This window comes from Staurois parvus, unplaced genomic scaffold (genome assembly GCF_062004578.1).
Source record: "Staurois parvus isolate SC_StPar_1 unplaced genomic scaffold, SC_StPar_1.0 ptg000258l, whole genome shotgun sequence".
Taxonomy (NCBI): Eukaryota; Metazoa; Chordata; class Amphibia; order Anura; family Ranidae; genus Staurois; species Staurois parvus.
In genome coordinates, this window is record NW_028318054.1 from 5,715,379 (window position 1) to 5,735,143 (window position 19,765).

The 19,765-nt window shown below is 39.1% G+C and overlaps 1 protein-coding gene across 1 annotated transcript in view; it reads right to left on the reverse strand.

Moving 5' to 3' along the window:
• Window positions 1-19,765, reverse strand: part of PTPN22 (protein tyrosine phosphatase non-receptor type 22) — a 172,035-nt gene that overhangs the window by 97,991 nt on the left and 54,279 nt on the right. The window contains exon 2 of the mRNA XM_089681073.1: window positions 13,209-13,317. Coding sequence (XP_089537199.1) covers window positions 13,209-13,317 — 109 coding nt within the window. The remainder of the gene's footprint in view (window positions 1-13,208; window positions 13,318-19,765) is intronic.

Consider the following 19,765-nt stretch of genomic DNA (forward strand, 5'->3'; position numbering starts at 1 on the left):
TATAAACTTTACCATCCTTCCTATTAAAACCAAAAAAATTAAGAGCAACCTAAAATGCTATTCTTTAACCCCTCCTTCCCTATCAAAGGTACACAGATATGCAGCCTCACTGAAGTGGGCCTTTATCTGTGAGGCCTCATATCTATGTACCTGTCTTTGTGCTGGGAGTGCGCCGCAAAGTACGCTGCCAGCACAGACACTGGGCTCTCACTGGGAGCTCTGGGTGCCGTACTAACGTTCGGGGGCTCAGGGGACTCCCAGTTCGGGGTCAACTGATCACTGTGATAGCCTCTGATTGGCTATCACAGCGATCAATCACTGTGCAGCCCATACATGTATTTACTTTCTCTTCTAAATGGAGAGAAAGATTCATTGTACCTTCCTCTCCTTACAGTAGATGATGATGTAAATAAACAAAAGTGTGTTAAAAAAAAAAAAAAAAAAAGCTAGATCAAGGTTTTATTTAGGTCAGTGCCAGGGTTAATGTTGAGGTCAAGGTAAGAGCCAAAGATCAAGATCAGGGTCAAAGTTTGGAATTGGTATATTTTGGGTGTAATTTATTTTTTTTTTAAACATTTTTTAAACTAGTATCAATTAGTGTCAGTGTGTTTTAGGTAGGATAAAAAAGCAAAATACGCACCATTGTTTCTGCGCCTTACTACAACTAACATACACATATGTGGTATCACTGCAATCATCCGGAGCAGAAGAATTTATTTTGGGTTGTTCTTTGGTGGTAAATTATAGTATTGGCAAGAAATATACAGCTAAATCTAAAAAATTATTAAGTTACTATTTTGGGATAGTTTTCTTTGATAATAACAAAAAAAATCAGGAGATATCTACCATTTACCACCAAAAGAAAGCCCAATTTGTCCTTAAAAAAAATAAAATAAAATAAAAGATATAATCCAAGTGAATACACAGTAGTTGTGATGATATATCCAGTTTTACTAACGTATGTCAAAGTTGCAAGATTGTATTTAGATATTAACATTTGTTTTACCCTCCCTCACTAATGCAGGCCATACATAGGCCGAATTTCCGAACGACTTTTTTTTTTAAATCGTAACTAAGAATTTTTTTAAAATTTTGTACCATTAATGGGCTGCGGCAATGGCCAATTGTGGTGCAGCCATCAAATTTGAGTGTGAGAATCTAAAAAGAAATGCACATGTTACCAAGAAAGGAAATATTCCTGGCCAAGAAATTACTTTACTGTAGCAACATGAGGTGAAATTGAAGGCTTGGTTGGTCAAATTTCAAAATTAATGGTGGCACCATCGGATTACAAAACGCACAAAATTTTCAAAAGAAAAATTGCTCAGAATTCAACCAACATATGCCCTGCATTAACCAATGCATGGCCTGCATTTAGGGTTTAAACTACTCTAGATGATCATCATGAAATAGATGATTCTCTAAACACCTGTGCAGATATTTCACTAATAAAGAAATTGTGAAATAAAGAAGTCAGAGCTTTAATAATCAGGTATGCAGTTATCCACCTTCATTCTTCCCAGTGATCACAGTATGAACTGGACCTCCACCCTACTTCACTGGCACTCTAGGGGTTGCAGTGTAGTTTCTTTCATCTATAATAAAAACTTTAAATAAAAACAGATTGATTTTACAGAAGTAAGATCCCATTCTAGACAAAATTAAAATTTTGCCATTAGATATAATACACACTGCGGTAAAATAAAGAGGACAGTAAAATCACACTAACATTCTCTTGTAAGACCCATAGCTAAAAGCAACTATACCAAAGCTACCGGTACATGCAGATGGGAACATTTTTTGTACCAGTAGACTAAAAACAAAAAAGAATTAGAAACTCCACAACAAAGAGACCTCTTTGACGACATTGTGACAAGAAGTTATAACTAGAAAAGCTACAATTTCTGGTAAAATTGTGTGAAGTGTTCTTGCCTCCACCAGTAGTCTACAACTGGAGTGGTCGCAGTTTAGAAATTGCCCTTTAAATTTGAGGTGGCTAGAGTGCAGTTTCAATGAATGTCAATGGGCAGCATGACTTGCAAACAAATGGTCATATTGTGAAAACTATCAGGACTATGGCTTAGCCGTGGAGATTTTTAGTGGCAGCAGGGATAGCTGAACGTTTTGATATAAGATTTGTGTAGGTGGGCTTGAAAATGAGGGAGTAATGGCAGTTTAGAAATCATGTCCTGATTTTTCAGCTCACACTCTAGTTTTTGTCAGCTCCCACTCTAGTTTTGAACATTCCACCATTCATTCCTATGGGACCAATTTCACCACAAAAACGCTGATATTTCATGAACCATTCAGCGAAACGTTCCACAAAGTAATAGCACACCAATCAGGAACAATCCGCACGTTTCGGTATATTACTGTCTATGTAGTGTAAAAACTGTGGGAGGAGTTAGGGTGGTAAATTTGGCTATAATAATAAGAATATATATGTGAGATAACAGTAAGTGGTCTTCCCATGCAAGAACACTTAAATATAACCAATGCAGACACCTTACCTATAAGATGATAAACAATTGAACAAATGATTTTATGTCTACTAGCACTTAACAGAAAGAATGTTTCATAACCAGCAAAATGGATTATATAATCTATCTATTGAAATGCCCATGCAGCCTACAGTTTGTGGGAAGAGCTAAAAAAAACCCACAGAATCAGTTAACACAGATGTGATGTTACAAAAATGAAATAGAAAACATGGAATAGCTAAGCACTATACCCTATTTCACAGGAAATCTAATACTTCATTGATTCACATCCATAGAACATACAGTTGTGCTCAAAAGTTTGCATGGCAGAAATTGTGAAATTTTGGCATTGATATTGAAAATATGACTTATCTAGGCTAGGACATTTGACAGTTCTTTTCTGATCACCATGGCTCAGTATTTAACCTAGTCAGTGCTTCCACGTAAGAGCTAACAAACTCATTGACTATTTATACACTGGAACTAATTGCAATTTAAAAAGCCACAGATGGTGGAAATGTCCGGTGGTTCATAGGTTTTGGATCCGAATATTTAACTGCATTTATTCAGAAACAGGAATTCATAGATCTCCGGAAGTAGCCTTATTTTATCTGTTGCCCACTGATATTCCCAAGAAATCAGTTAAATTAATCCTTTTTGTTGGCAGCACGAATTACTATAGCTAGATGTTGGAGACAGTCATCAATTCTGCTAGACTCGGTCAAACAGAAACTTAATTGGATTATGATAATGATAAACTTACGAGTATCGTTAATAATAATACTTCTAAATTTGAGATCACATGGGAACCATGGATTAGGTATATCTCTATTATCTAATGGACTTATGGCTGGCCCTCTTCTCTTCTTCTCTTCTCTCTTTTCTTTTCTTTCCTTCCTCCTTCTTTCTTTCTTCTCTTTTGTTTTTTTTTTCCGTTATATTCTTTATTCTCTTCTTTGACTCTTCTGTTCAATTTTTTTTTTTCTATTTTGTCAGATGGCTATCTGAAACTGGCCATGTTTACTGACCAATGGAATAAGTGCTACCCTACTGGAGCTGTGTCCTCTTGTTTACAACATCATTGGTTAATGTATTCTTATGTGCCTATATATTCTATGAATCTGTTTATTCGCCACAACTCACCATGTAGGTGGGCTATGTTTCCTATTTTTCTGTATAAAACTTTCTACAGTTTTTCAATAAAAATAGTGAAATATAAAAAGCCACAGATGTGGGACATTAACCTGTAATTGGCATTTTAACCCGTGTGTGTCACCTTGTGTGTCTGTACCAAGGCCAAACATTCCAGGGTATGTAAACTTTTGATCATGGCCATTTGGGTGATTTCTATTATCATTATAATTTAAAAAGGAGCCAAACAACTATTTGATAATAAATGGCTTCATATGATCAACATCCTTAAATAAAAGAGCATTTTTTTTTGCACGATCAGTCATATTTTCAATATCAATGCCAACATTTCCCAATTTCTGCCAGGGTATGCAAACTTTTGAGCACAACTGTATTTAAGTTTCAGAACAACAAAACAGATACAAAAGTTTAAAAGCATGGGATTCCAACTGGATATTTATACATCTCCATCTACAGTAGATGGTCTGAACAAAGTCACATAAATTATTCAAGGATGATTTAGCTTCTGATAAAGGGCTGGTTCACACCTGAATCACACAGGAATGTGCTGAGTACTCTTGTGAGATTCATTGCAATGTGATTCTCTGCCCATTTAGTTTGGATTGCACCAAAAGTAATACATGCACTGCTTTTAAAAACGCACTGCAACTGGATCTCATAGTACTGTGGCACCATATGATCTGGTGCAGATAAAGCACTGCATTTGCGATCTGTGTTCGGGGTGTCAATAGGAATCTATTGACATTTGCAGTACATCATGACCTCTTTGTCTCCCGACATCATGACCTCTTTGTCTCCAGCTCACTTAACCTACAAGCGATCACCGAAACTTGGGTCCAAGCAACAGACACCGCCTCCCCCGCAGCACTCTCCTATGGAGGTCTCATCTGGACCCACTCACCCAGACCCAGTGGTCGGAAAGGTGGTGGGGTTGGTTTGCTCCTGTCAGCACTGAGCACCTTCCAAGTCCTCCCTAACCCTCCCTCTCTATCCTTCTCCTCCTTCGAGACCCACTGCATCCAGCTATTCTCTCCAATCTCTCTGAGGATTCCAGTGATCTACCGGCCTCCTGGACCCTTGTCCCGCTTTCTTGATGACTTCGCCACCTGGCTACCCTTCTTTCTCTCCTCTAAACTACCCACTATCATTCTTGGAGACTTCAACATCCCTATCAACATCAATAACCCGGCTACATCCCAACTCTTCCACATAACCTCTTCCTTTGCAGTAGCTCAGTGCATACAGTCCTCCACTCACTCTGACGGGAACACTCTTGACCTTGTCTTCTCTCACCTTTGTACTCCCTGCAACCTCACAAACACCCCCTTTCCTCTCTCCGATCACAACCTCATCCCCTTCTCCGTCTCCTTGTCCTCAAACACCTATCCCTCCAAACGGCAAACAATTACCAACAGAAACCTCCGGAACTGGAACCCTGCTCCCTTCAACTCTGAAACTGACCAACTCTACGACAGCATCCATCCCCTGTCCTGCCCTGACCTAGCCACTACTATCTACAACAACTCGCTTTAAGCCGCTCTAGACTTGCTCGCACCCCCAACACGAAGCATTAGGCCCCGACCGCTACAACCCTGGCAGACCGACCACACCAGAAACCTCAAAAGACTTAGTCATGCGCTGGAGCGACTATGGCGTAAAACCAAATCCCAACAAGCGTTCACCCGCTATAAATCTGCCTTATTAAAGTACACTTCCTCCCTTCACGCTGCCAAACAGGCCTACTTTATTACCCTCATCAATACCTTCTCTTCCAGTCCTCACCAGCTCTTCTCCACTTTTAACTCTCTACTTTCTTCGCCTCCACCTCCGCCCAGTACCTCACTTACCGCCCACAAGATTGCCAACCACTTCAAAAACAAGACTGACGCAATTCGTAGGGACTTTGCTACTGCTCAGACACCCATCCCACTTAGCACTCCTCACACAATAACCCCCTCAACACTATGCTCCCTTGACCTCACTACCACCGAAGAGGTCACTAAGATTTTCTCTGAAGCCCGCCTCACCACCTGCCCCCTGGACCCTGTACCCTCACAACTCCTGCGGTCCCCCTCCTCTTCCATCCTAAGCGCCCTCACTCACATCTTCAATCTTTCCCTCTCCACCGGTACCTTCCCCTCTCCTCTAAAGCACGTGCACATCACTCCCATACTTAAGAAACCCTCCCTGGACCCCTCCGACCTGAACAACCTAAGACCCATCTCGCTACTGCCATTTACCTCTAAACTCCTAGAACGTTTAGTATACAATCGCCTGAGCTCCCATCTCACCGACAACAACCTTCTCGACCCTTTACAGTCCAGCTTCTGCCCCTTACACTCCACCGAAACTGCCCTACTCAAACTCACCAATGACCTACTAACCGCCAAAACCAATGGCCACTATACTATACTCCTGCTACTTGACCTCTCTCTGCGGCTTTTAACACGGTTGACCACCCCCTCCTCCTCAAAAAACTGCACTATCTTGGCCTCAGAGACTCCGCTCTCTCCTGGTTCTCCTCCTATCTATCACAAAGCTCCTTCAGTGTTACTTATAAAGCTGCCACCACCCCTTCACTCCCTCTCTTTGTCGGGGTCCCTCAAGGCTCTGTCCTCGGACCCCTCCTCTTCTCCATCTATACCTCTTCCCTTGGCCAATTGATAAACTCTCATGGCTTCAACTATCATCTCTATGCCGACGACACACAAATCTATCTCTCTACCCCTCACCTCACCCCCTCAGTCTCCAATCGCATCACCAGCCTACTAAGTGACATATCGGACTGGATGTCACTCCACTTCCTCAAACTCAACCTTTCCAAAACTGAGCTTCTAGTATTCCCCCCAGCCCGTGCCCCCCCTGACTTCTCCATCAAGATCAACAACACTACCATCAGTCCCACCCCTCTCGCCAGGGTACTAGGTGTAATCCTACACTCCAATTTGTCCTTTCAGCTCCAGGTCCAATCACTGACAAACTCATGTAGACTTCACCTCTGCAACATCTCCAAGATACGACCGTTCCTAACCTCGGAAACCACTAAGCAACTCATCCATTCCCTTATTATATCTCGCCTTGACTACTGTAACTCCCTCCTCACTGGCCTACCTCATTGCAGGCTATCCCCACTCCAGTCCATCATGAATGCTGCTACCAGACTCATTCACCTTACTAACCGCTCTGTATCTGCCACCCCTCTCTGCCAATCCCTCCACTGGCTTCCAATTGCCCAGCGGATAAAATTCAAAACACTAATACTGACGTATAAAGCCGTTCATAACTCTGCCCCTAACTACATCACCAACCTTGTCTTTAAATACCACCCAAATCATACTCTCCGCTCCTCGCAAGACTTCCTACTCTCTAGCTCCCTTGTCTCCTCCTCCCATGCTCGTCTCCAGGATTTCTCATGGGCTTCACCCATCCTCTGGAACTCCCTACCCCAAGCTATCAGACTATCGCCTACTCTGCTCACTTTTAGGTGCACTCTGAAAACTCATCTCTTCAGGGAAGCCTACCCCGACCCCGGATAACTACTGGAATCCCCCACTCCCCCAACCACACCATCCCCCACAGCTAATTACCTCTTGTACCACTATCCCCTCCCTTCTAGATTGTAAGCTCCAAGGAGCAGGGCCCTCTAATCCCTCTTGTATTGAACTGTATTGTTACTGTACTGTCTCCCTCGCTCCACGCAAGACCTCCTACTCTCTAGCTCCCTTGTCTCCTCCTCCCATGCTCGTCTCCAGGATATCTCATGGGCTTCACCCATCCTATGGAACTCCCTACCCCAAGCTATCAGGCTATCACCTACTTTGCTCACTTTTAGGTGCACTCTGAAAACTCATCTCTTCAGGGAAGCCTACCCTGACCCCGGATAACTACTGGAATCCCCCACTCCCCCAACCATACCATCCCCCACAGCTAATTACCTCTTGTACCACTATCCCCTCTCTTCTAGATTGTAAGCTCCAAGGAGCAGGGCCCTCTAATCCCTCTTGTATTGAACTGTATTGTTACTGTACTGTCTCCCTCGCTCCACGCAAGACCTCCTACTCTCTAGCTCCCTTGTCTCCTCCTCCCATGCTCGTCTCCAGGATTTCTCACGGGCTTCACCCATCCTATGGAACTCCCTACCCCAAGCTATCAGGCTATCACCTACTCTGCTCACTTTTAGGTGCACTCTGAAAACTCATCTCTTCAGGGAAGCCTACCCCGACCCTGGCTAAGTACTGGAATCCCCCACTCCCCCAACCACTCCATCCCCCACAGCTAATTACCTCTTGTACCACTATCCCCTCCCTTCTAGATTGTAAGCTCCAAGGAGCAGGGCCCTCTAATTCCTCTTGTATTGAACTGTATTGTTACTGTACTGTCTCCCTCCATAATGTAAAGCGCTGAGCAAACTGTCGGCGCTATATAAGTCCTGTATAATAATAATAATAATCACACACCCAGTTTATTTAGAATGTGGTGTGGGAAACATGCACAGAACGCAGGTTTCCCGCACCACTTTCCAGTGTGAACAAACTGTAAACCCATTCTATTGAGGTCATATACGTGTTTGCTTTCAAGCCTACAGATCATACACATTATAGTATTCTGGTATCCAAAGCCATCTCTTTGTTTTTTTCTCTCTCTTTCTCTCTGTGTACACCCCTCACATTTTTGTAAATATTTTATTCTATCTTTTCATGTGACAACACTGAAGAAATGACACTTTGCTACAATGTAAAGTAGTGAGTGTACAGGTTGTATAACAGTGTAAATTTGCTGTCCCTTCAAAATAACTCAACACACAGACATTACTGTCTAAACCACTGGCAACAAAAGTGAGCACAAATTTACACTGTTATACAAGCTGTACACTTACTACTTTACATTGTAGCAAAGTGTCATTTCTTCAGTGTTGTCACATGAAAAGATAGAATAAGATATTTACAAAAATGTGAGGGGTGTACTCACTTCTGGGAGATACTGTATATACAGTGGGGATCGAAAGTTTGGGCACCCCAGCTAAAAATTTGTATTAATGTGCATAAATAAGCCAAGGAAAGATGGAAAAATCTCCAAAAGGCATCAAATTACAGATTAGACATTCTTATAATATGTCAACAAAAGTTAGATTTTATTTCCATCATTTACACTTTCAAAATAACAGAAAACAAAAAAATAGCGTCTGCAAAAGTTTGGGCACCCTGCAGAATTTATAGCATGCACTGCCCCCTTTGCAAAGCTGAGACCTGCCAGTGTCATGAATTGTTCTCAATCATCGTCTGGGAAGACCAGGTGATGTCAATCTCAAAGGTTTTAAATGCCCAGACTCATCTGACCTTGCCCCAACAATCAGCACCATGGGTTCTTCTAAGCAGTTGTCTAGAAAACTGAAACTGAAAATAGTTGACGCTCACAAAGCTGGAGAAGGTTATAAGAAGATAGCAAAGCGTTTTCAGATGTCAATATCCTCTGTTCGGAATGTAATTAAGAAATGGCAGTCATCAGGAACAGTGGAAGTTAAAGCAAGATCTGGAAGACCAAGAAAAATATCAGACAGAACAGCTCGCAGGATTGTGAGAAAAACAATTCAAAACCCACGTTTGACTGCACGATCCCTCCAGAAAGATCTGGCAGACACTGGAGTTGTGGTACACTATTCCACTATAAAGAGATACTTGTACAAATATGGTTTTCATGGAAGAGTCATCAGAAGAAAACCTCTTCTACGTCCTCACCACAAAAATCATCGTTTGAACTTTGCAAATGAACATATAGACAAGCCTGATGCATTTTGGAAACAAGTTCTGTGGACCGATGAGGTTAAAATTGAACTTTTTGGCTGGAATGAGCAACGGTACGTTTGGAGAAGAAGGGGCACAGAATTTAATGAAAAGAACCTCTGTCCAACTGTTAAGCATGGGGTTGGATCAATCATGCTTTGGGGTTGTGTTGCAGCCAGTGGCACAGGGAACATCTCACGAGTAGAAGGAAAAATGGATTCAATAAAAGTTCAGCAAATTTTGGATGGTAACTTGATGCCATCTGTGAAAAAGCTGAAGTTAAAGAGAGGATGGCTTCTACAAATGGATAATGATCCTAAACACACCTCGAAATCCACGGGGGATTACATCAAGAGGCGTAAACTGAAGGTTTTGCCATGGCCTTCACAATCTCCTGACCTCAACATAATTGAAAATCTATGGATAGACCTTAAAAGAGCAGTGCGTGACAGACAGCCCAGAAATCTCAAAGAACTGGAAGACTTTTGTAAGGAAGAATGGGCAAAGATACCTCAAACAAGAATTGAAAGACTCTTGGCTGGCTACAAAAAGCGTATACAAGCTGTGATACTTGCCAAAGTGGGTAGTACAAGATATTAACTCTGCAGGGTGCCCAAACTTTTGCAGACACCATTTTTTTGTTTTCTGTTATTTTGAAAGTGTAAATGATGGAAATAAAATCTAACTTTTGTTGACATATTATAAGAATGTCTAATCTGTAATTTGATGCCTTTTGGAGATTTTTCCATCTTTCCTTGGCTTCTTTATGCACATTAATACAAATTTTTAGCTGGGGTGCCCAAACTTTCGATCCCCACTGTATATATATATATATATATATATATATATATATATATATAATGTGTGAGTATATAAATATATATAGATAGAGACAGATATATACAGTATATATATTATATATATATATATATATATATATATATATAAAATATATATGAATCAAAATGTATTTGTACCTACTGTACTGTACATTATAGTGGATTATTGTTAAATCATAGGTGTTTTTCCTTAATGTCTGTTATCACTATTCAGTAATTTTTATATTATTTTTATATTATTTATTGTATTTCTATTATTATATTGTATATGACTGATCCAGTTCATTGTATTGTATATTTATGTCCACTTGCCTTTTTTATTCAGTATTTTTAATGCTATTTATTAACTATTATTATACTATTGTAAGAAATCTCTCTACTGATATTAGGTAGTGAAGTTAATGATTAGTCACATTATTCTCAACTTTCCACTCTGCCTTCCCCATGTGTACAGCTTTATCCCCCTTCCTCTTTCACATGTGAACTAGTTGGAATGCAAAATGTTGAAGTTTGACATCTAATGAAACGTGCACCATTTGTTTAAATATAGTGTGTGCATGGCACGCTGTCCCAGAACACTACCGGCCACAACATGTGCCAACATCTGTCAGCTTAAAGGTAATCTGCTCATACAACTTTTCACCAACTTATATCAGCCAGAGCCTCTTCATGTGATTCATGTTTAAGTAATTTATACCTCTCCATTACTTCATGGCAAGTAATCTTTAGTTTTTCCTACTCATACCCCTTGTATGGTAAAATAAATTTGATAAATATATAAATTTGCATATAATTTCTAAATTAAAAAAAACATTAAATTTAACAACCCAACAGTATCTATCAATTCATCCCAAAATATACATTTCCACATCCTGAAATTTTGATCATGAGTTTTACCCATGCAATCACTATACTTTAGATAACAATTTTCAAAATGAATTTTTGTAATATACGCATATTCCATATATCATATACTGAATTGTAATGTTCATATGATGTAAACCATGTGCTAAACATGTAGATGAGATAAAAATAAAAAAAAAATGTGACTTAGCATATAATAATCATCCTGGGTCTATTTATTCACAAAATCTTTTTTATTTTCACAAGAGTATTTATAGACTTAGGTTTAAATACCAGATCATTTTATCTTTTTATCTTAAATTCCAGAAAGTGATTACCATTAATATTGTTATTTGTATGCTATTGTTTCTTCATAATATACTTTATTTTACCTCTTTTCACTTTTATTTTCTACTTGATGTTCTATACATCTATGCTAAGAAAGTGGTCAGTTCAGTGGCATGAAATGATTTTCTGTTGTTTTTATTGCTGCATGATAAATAAAGAACTACTTTGTGAATAAATAATGTTTAAGCATTTCCTTTCAATACAGATGCCAACTTTGTCTTTGGTAAAAAGGCTCCCACTTTATTTTGCAGTGGGATCCAACTACCTCCCAGTTCATAGTTTCTGGTACAAGCTACACTTATGCAAACCTCAATTGGCATATTGTTCCCTTTTCTCTTCTTCCTCCCACCAACTTTCTGGAGAACTTCCACATCTTATTTCATAGGAACAGGTGTACCTATATGATGATTTTGCCCACTTCTTACTCTCTTGATCATTTACAATCACTTTTGGTCTCAATGACAAAAGTCATCAGGACCAACACACAGTGAATCTCCCCAGAGGGGACACAGATTTCAATAAAAACCTGATGGGAGGTTCCAGGGGCGGACTGACATCTCATGGGGCCCCCGGGCAATAGGGGATCATGGGGCCCCTGTGTCCTTGCCCAAACTCAAAAAAGCCTATGAAGAAGGTACCAGGGGCATCTCATGGGGCCCCCTACAGACCCCAAGCCCTCGGGCAGTGCCCGAGTTTCTAAATGGTCAGTCCGCCCCTTGGAGGTTCTAACCTTCTCCCACTTTATCCAAAATGCTTTTCAAACACTTTCATTTATGGCAAAGTGGACAATATTGGGAAATATCTGTATCTTTTTGGGGTTTGAATAACTAAGGTTAAGTTACATAGCAACTGAGTTAACAGAACTATAAATTGGAATTGGGTTCATGGCTTCTTTGGGCTCAGCTTGGACAATGATTTTAGACTACTTGTCTTTCACCCACACTATACTGAATCACAGAAGCATCATCATGATAGGTTAATAAACTAGATGATGTGTTCATGCTCACAAGTGTGTTATATAGAGAAAGGTATATCTGAATGTTTGCAGTGCAGTAACCCTGCGTTACACACAACAGTTTGAGCACACCATAAAGTGGCAAGGCATAATGTACTATGGATATAGAAAGTTAACAGGATTAACTTGCATACATTGCAAAATATTGAATATAAGTCTGCAGTAATACACATACAGCAATTGTTGTTTTCAATCAATCCAAAATTTGCAATTATGTAGTTAGTAATGGCAGTGACGGTAGTTTAGAGCAGTTAACATGGAGTTCCACTATTTCCTTAAAACCCTTTCAAGTGGTAAAATTAGAAACCCCCTCTCCAAATTTTTCCCAAAGTTTCACCAACACTGGAAGCTGCAATTACAGCTTTCACCTACAGCACCACATAGTTACATAGTTAGTCTGGCTGAAAAAAAAGACAAAAATCCATCCAGTTCAACCATAGAAAAAAAAATTATAATCCTATACCCACAGTTGATCCAGAGGAAGGCAAAAAAAACCCCCCAGCAAAGCATGATCCAATTTGCTGCTGCTGGGAAAAAAATTCCTTTCTGATCCTCCGAGAGGCAATCGGATGTTCCCTGGATCAACACATGTTGTGACACTGGATGATATAAGAGTTTTTGCATGTGAATAGATTGCTTTATTTTCTGGTTTTATTTATCTCAAAATTTTATAGCATGAAAGTTGTAAAGGAATAATAGAAATAACTTTTAAATAATACCATCCATGGCATCACAGAGATTTCCTACTCACATGGAAGGATGTCTTTATAGCGATTTTTCTTGAAGTTCTCCGTGCTTTCTGCAGCCTTGGTGGAATAGTTGTTATCTGATTTGTGCTTTGCGGATTGTCTTTTCAGATTCTGGTGTAAAGTAAAAAATATTGTGAGTTATGTACTGATTTTATAAGTAATAAGCATAGTTTGAGATTAACATAAAACTAATTATGAGTCAGGAGTTTGTTTTAAAAGGAAGAGTTGATGAAATATCTACCGTAAATATATCCAGTTATTGCTTTACATTTTAGAAATGACTTAGCGGTTAGCTGTAGTTTTTCAGACATTCTCACTGTTTTGGCAGTACTGCTCATGCAGAAGCAGAACAAGGTAAATGCACAAATGAGAACTAGAGATTTTGTTTTCCTGGTGCAGACTAGGGTTAAAAGAATGTGTCTGGCTGGTTGTAGAACCCATAATAAAGTCTGAAAACTGCAAACCTAAATCCAAACCCCACTGAAGTCTATTCGGGTGGGGGGATCTTGAAAATCAATTATGGCTTCAAGACTAATAGGCAAGGAATTGCCAAACAAAGGGCAAGGGAAGCTAGATCCCTGGTGAGGGGATTATTTCAACGCCCCATTTTTTTTAAAATACCATTCATCAGGGAGAGGGTTCTCCTATTTATGTGAGGACATCATGGAAAAAAAACTTATCCTGTCAAATACACACTTCAGATATGCCTTTAATCTGTATGAGGGGTTACAGAACAGTACGATTCTCATGGACAGCATCAGAGACAACGTATTCTGGCATCACATTTTTTGCTTGTCTTGTCCTTTTTTTTAACTTTTACATTTTGCTTGCTTAAATACAGCAACACCTCAATCTGGTAAATTTCAAATTGGAAAAAAAGGTTTTTTTTAAAGGTATTTATGGCTGCTCCCCCCCCAGATGTATGGTGTGAGGAGGAGATACATTTATGGTGGAGTTGCTGTAGGGCTGACAATGATTCATATGCCCAAATATAGGAACAATTATCTTCGAGTAATTGTGTAGTTAGTTATGGGGTTATAAATTAGCCCTTGCAATGGTGATCTGCCCCAACAATAGCCTCTTCTTTTCTTCCCCTCTGTCTGCCAGTGTTTTTTCTCCCTTGCTGTTTTATACTCTGATTATGTGGAGCCTGGATCCTTATTGTCCCTCTGCTGTGGAATATCCCCATGCAATTACTTATATTTAGATGAGTCTACAACTTCCTGATGAAGCAGTACAGCTAACCTGTGAAACGCGTTGAGAAACAAAAATACCCTCCACCTGGGTTTGAATTGGTGGCCATAATAAGGATAAATCAAGGAGTTCTTGACTGTGCATATATAAAGGATTTTGAACTACCCAACTCTGAGGTAATTTAGTAAAGAAAGTAAAAAACAATAACAAGTGCAGTACAATAAATATAAAAAATAAGAAAAGGACAAATAAAGAAAGTCCAAAACAAATGAATCAATCAAAATAAAACTGTAATCCAGTAATGGAAAATGGTGGCATATGAAACATGCTGATGTGAACGTGAAGGACCAAGGGCTAACTCACCAATATGACCTCTGAAAAAACAGGTAAGTCATAATGCGCATTCATTCTAGGGAGTCATGAATAGAATCATGAATAGATGGAGCCTCTGCTGTTTCCTCAGGTACTGTTATATATTACTCTGCATGGGTATTAATATGCATCGTGAGCCATCAGCTTCATATAGCAGACATGTGTACACAGCACAAGGAAGGGTCAGTATAGCAAAGAGATATGATGGATACATGGAGGAGGGACATGTAACCTTTCAGGTTAGCAGCACTGACAGGCCAATGTTTGGCCAGGACAGGGAAGTACCTGCTGATTTCCACTCTGTCAGCTTTATCCGCTGGCAATAATCACATGCTAGAAATCCGACATGCTGGTTGTACCCAAATCGATCTATGGATTGACCTGGGTACAATCAGCCTGCCCATACATGGATCGAATCTCAACTGGTCCCTTCTGAATCAGCCGAGATTCGAACCATCTATTGCAGGCTTAAGGTTTGGCTCTCATTGATTTCAGTGGGGTTCAGACTTGATAGCCAACCTTTTGCTAAGGTTTAATTATGAAGACATAAAGTGTATTGTGCAAGCTCTCGCAAGTGGTCAAAGCTGGAACCCAATAGTCTATGGGGTCCACTTCTAACTCTGAAAAGTGAACCAAATGTGCCTTTTTTTGCTTGCAAATGCAAAACCTGCTTGTCCTCTACCATCTGCACATGCAGAACTTCTGCCTCTTCCTTTAGACCTACAGGACATTATGAATATAGGGGATTGCCTCATTTTATTAGTATTTAAAACAATGGGGGGGGGGTTGAGGATTTGGCACTTTGGTGCACTGAACAATATGGCAATTTGGTGCACTAAACTGTACTGTAGAGGTATGCTGTTATGTACTGCAAACAAAGGGCAGCCTGCCTATGCCAGAAGGTAAAACCGCTAACTCTGAAAAACATTGACCCTTATAAAATTATATTAAAATACAATGTACCTCCCTCAAAAAAAAAAAAAATACTGGATCCCAACCTTCAAACAATATACCAACTCTAAAACATGAAACCCCAAGCCTTAATCTATTTGAAAGAATAAAAGAAATATGAAAATGTGAAAAAAAAACTAAATTGCCAAAAAACTGCAAGGATAGACTCAGCACCTAAAAAGCAGATCAAATTGTTGTGGACAAAAAAAAAAGATAGCCCTAGAAAGGACTGTTGGGTCTATGCACTGCGAATGCAGAAGAGGGTACACAACAATATGTAACCCATACCTCAAAGAACAGTAATGTATCACAATACAACAAAGTGGACACATGGACACACACTATTAGCACACCACACTCCAGTTTACTGTATTGTGGCAGTTCTATACAGAACTTGGTATAGCACTTTTTAGCAGAAGAGTAATGTATAACACCTACCGCTCTCTGCAAATGCTGTGTGATCTCTCCCTATCTGCTCCAAGTTGTAAAAACGTTTATGACAAATTTATATTATCATTTTTAATTTTTTGACTACATAAAACAGATTCCAAATAGTACAGAGACAAATGTCTTCATTTTAGTTAAACTTTTCCAAGAGACAATTTGCTCTGCAAACAAGTTGGGGATGTGGTAATTATGTTAACATTCCTTGTAGTCTCTGAACAATGGAGTTTCTGCTATGCACACACCTGAAACTCAGGAGAGAATCTTATATTACTTTGAGAAACTTTTATTACTTTGAGACATCAGTACAGCTATATTGATGAACCAACAAATGATATTTGACCAGATGGAGGAGAAAAGGAAATCATTGTCTAGGGAGAAGTCCACTGCATTGTGTTACTTGTGGACCAAGCAATTAACAGCCTGTGTGTCCAGCGCTTGCCATTGTCTCGATGCTGGGAAAATAAGAGAACAGACCTCCACTTAAAGATATGAGCTGCTTGTAAATGTGTATTATTTCCCTAGCTCAAATCATTTAGATAAAATAAGTCAGATCATAATCTCCATACTGCAAGACATATGGTTAGGCTCTTATGACACAGTCGAAATATATATACAGTTGTGTTCAAAATAATAGCAGTCAGACATCACTAACCTGATCAATCACTGTTTTTGGTAGAAATGATAATATAATTTACTAGCAGGTGTAGTAGAGTAATAGAAATCCAACAGACCCAACAGTCATGACATGCATGCTGCTGATTCTGTGTAATTGAATCACTAATTGAAAGGGGCATGTTCAAAATAATAGTGTGGAGTTCTATTAGTGAGGTCATTCATTCTTTGAAAAACAGGTGGCAATTATTGCCCTTATTTAAAGAAGGAAGGCAGCAAATGTTGTACATGCTGGTTACAGTGCATTTCTCTCTGAAATTCTGATGAAAATGGGTCGTTCCAGACATTGTTCAGAAGAACAGCGTACCTTGATTAAAAAGTTGATTGGAGAGGGGAAAACATATAAAGAAGTGCAGAAAATGATAGGCTGCTCAGCTAAAATGGTCGCAAATGCTTTAAAATGGCAACCAAAACCTGAAAGACGTGGAAGAAAGCGAAAAACTACCATTCGAATGGATAGAAGAATAGCCAAAATGGCAAGGACTCAGCCAACAATCAGCTCCAGGAAGATCTGTGAGTACTGTTACAATTAGAAGACGCCTATGTGAAGCCAAGCTACCTGCAAGAAGCCCCCGCAAAGTCCCACTGTTGAAAAAAAGACATGTGCTGAAGAGGTTACAATTTGCCAAAGAGCACATTGACTGGCCTAAAGAGAAATGGCGCAACATTTTGTGGACGGATGAAAGTAAGATTGTTCTTTTTGGGTCTAGTGGCCAGAGACAGTTTGTCAGACGACCCCCAAACACTGAATTCAAGCCACAGTACACTGTGAAGACAGTGAAGCATGGTTGCGCAAGCATCATGATATGGGGATGTTTCTCATACTACGGTGTTGGGCCTATTTATCGCATACCAGGGATCATGGATCAGTTTGAATACATCAGAATACTTGAAGAGGTCATGCTGCCTTATGTTGAAGAGGAAATGCCCTTGAAATGGGTGTTCCAACAAGACAACGACCCCAAACACACCAGTAAACATGCAACATCTTGGTTCCAGACCAACAAGATTGACTTTATGGAGTGGCCAGCCCAATCCCCAGATCTTAATCCAATAGAAAACTTGTGGGGTGACATCAAAAATGCAGTTTCTGAGGCAAAATCAAGAAATACAGAAGAACTGTGGAATGTAGTCCAATCATCCTGGGCTGGAATACCTGCAACACAGATGTACAGCGGTTCTCAGAAACAGTGCTTATACAACTAAATATTAATTAAGTGATTCAAAGGAAAGCAAAATCTTCAAACATTTTTCAGTTTATATAGTGAATGTTTGAGTTTGTAAAGAAGAATACAAACACTGCTATTTTTTTGAACAGTCTAATATTCACTTTTCTTCAATTTTTTAGAGGAACAACACAAATTTGATATATTTTTCTTCATGTTTTGATTTGGAATAGAATGTGTAGTGTTCCCAATGCATTTGTGTGTATGGAAATAAAAGCTATTAGAAGGATTTTGAGCTTTATTCACTTTTTCCAACACACTGCTATTATTTTGAACACAACTGTATATACATATCTGTGCTTGCTTACAAGCTAGCATGTTATAAACTCTTTTACTGGATAAAATACACGCAGTTATCATGGAACTTTTTTTTTAAGTATATGATTTTAAAAGGTAACACAATGTTACAATGTATACATGGGGTTACAATGGTACTTGGGATATTATACAAGGTATAATATCACAAGGCCATAAAAAGTTTTTCTTAATTCTACTATGATTTATTCATTTGTAATCACTGTCTTAGAAATGTGTGCTTTATAATGTAGTCATACCCAAATAATAGTTTATTGTGTGGGAATTTTATGTATCTTAATAATATTTGATTATGAAATTATATCATCTCTGTAGTTAGAAGTTTCCATTTAAATACTGCTACACCAAAAGAGTAATGATCGTAAATTCGAAATCACCAGACTCTCCAAGGCATTCTGTATATTTTAGATAGAGTCACATAAACCAACTTGTTATAGTAAAATATTAATTTGTCCTAACAGATTATTTTATGAAATTCTCCCTGAAAAACTGAAATAGACATTTCTAGTCATATGGCACCATCTGGTCGTCAAGTGAGCTAATATGTAGGCAAACACAGGGTTGATGATTATACTGCCCTACCAATCATAGAGATGGTTACACTTTCTGGGCTAGGATTTTGTATTAGCCTAAATTAATAGGCCAATTACAATAATTCTTGCTGTAACTTAGTCTTTCTCCCATGATAGCATAACCACTAGAATCAGGTCTTTTTTTTTTTGTTAAATTCACTTTTGTTGTTATTTTTCTTTTCTTGGGCCATATTGTGAGTATAGAGAAAAAAATTCAATAATTAATTTCCCCTCATAGACAACATAACCAATTATAACTATCTAGCAGACAATAAGCTATGTTTTACAGAATTTGGCATCTTACACCTCTCCCATAGATACTACTACATGACTGTTCAGGGTTTAATTAGACAGTGTACCAGAACTCCTGGCCTGTGTACTTATTCCAGGCCCATCACTCAGAAATTATTGACACAAGTAATTTAGCATGACAGCCAGACAACTTGCTTTTTAAGCAAGTAGCGGTTGCAGCCAGCTTATTTCTTTTAGCTTAGATTTCCTTTGACATCCATAGTATGCCAAAAGCCTGTATCATTAGAATGCAAGTAGTCCCTTGGAATGTAGCAGCAGCTACCAATAGTATTCTGGTACATGGCAGCAGCATCAGTGGGCTGTGAGTAGGGTCACAAATCCTGTTGCTAAATTTTGTTTTTGTGGTCAAAAGCCTTATGGCTTAAAATTTTCCTTGTTTTGTGCTCACTAAGAGTAAGCCACACTTGTTATACAATGATTACATAAACAAGCATATTGCTTGTAAAACCAGAGACACTTTTATCTGTTTATCACCCTGAATGCTACTGTTTGACCAAG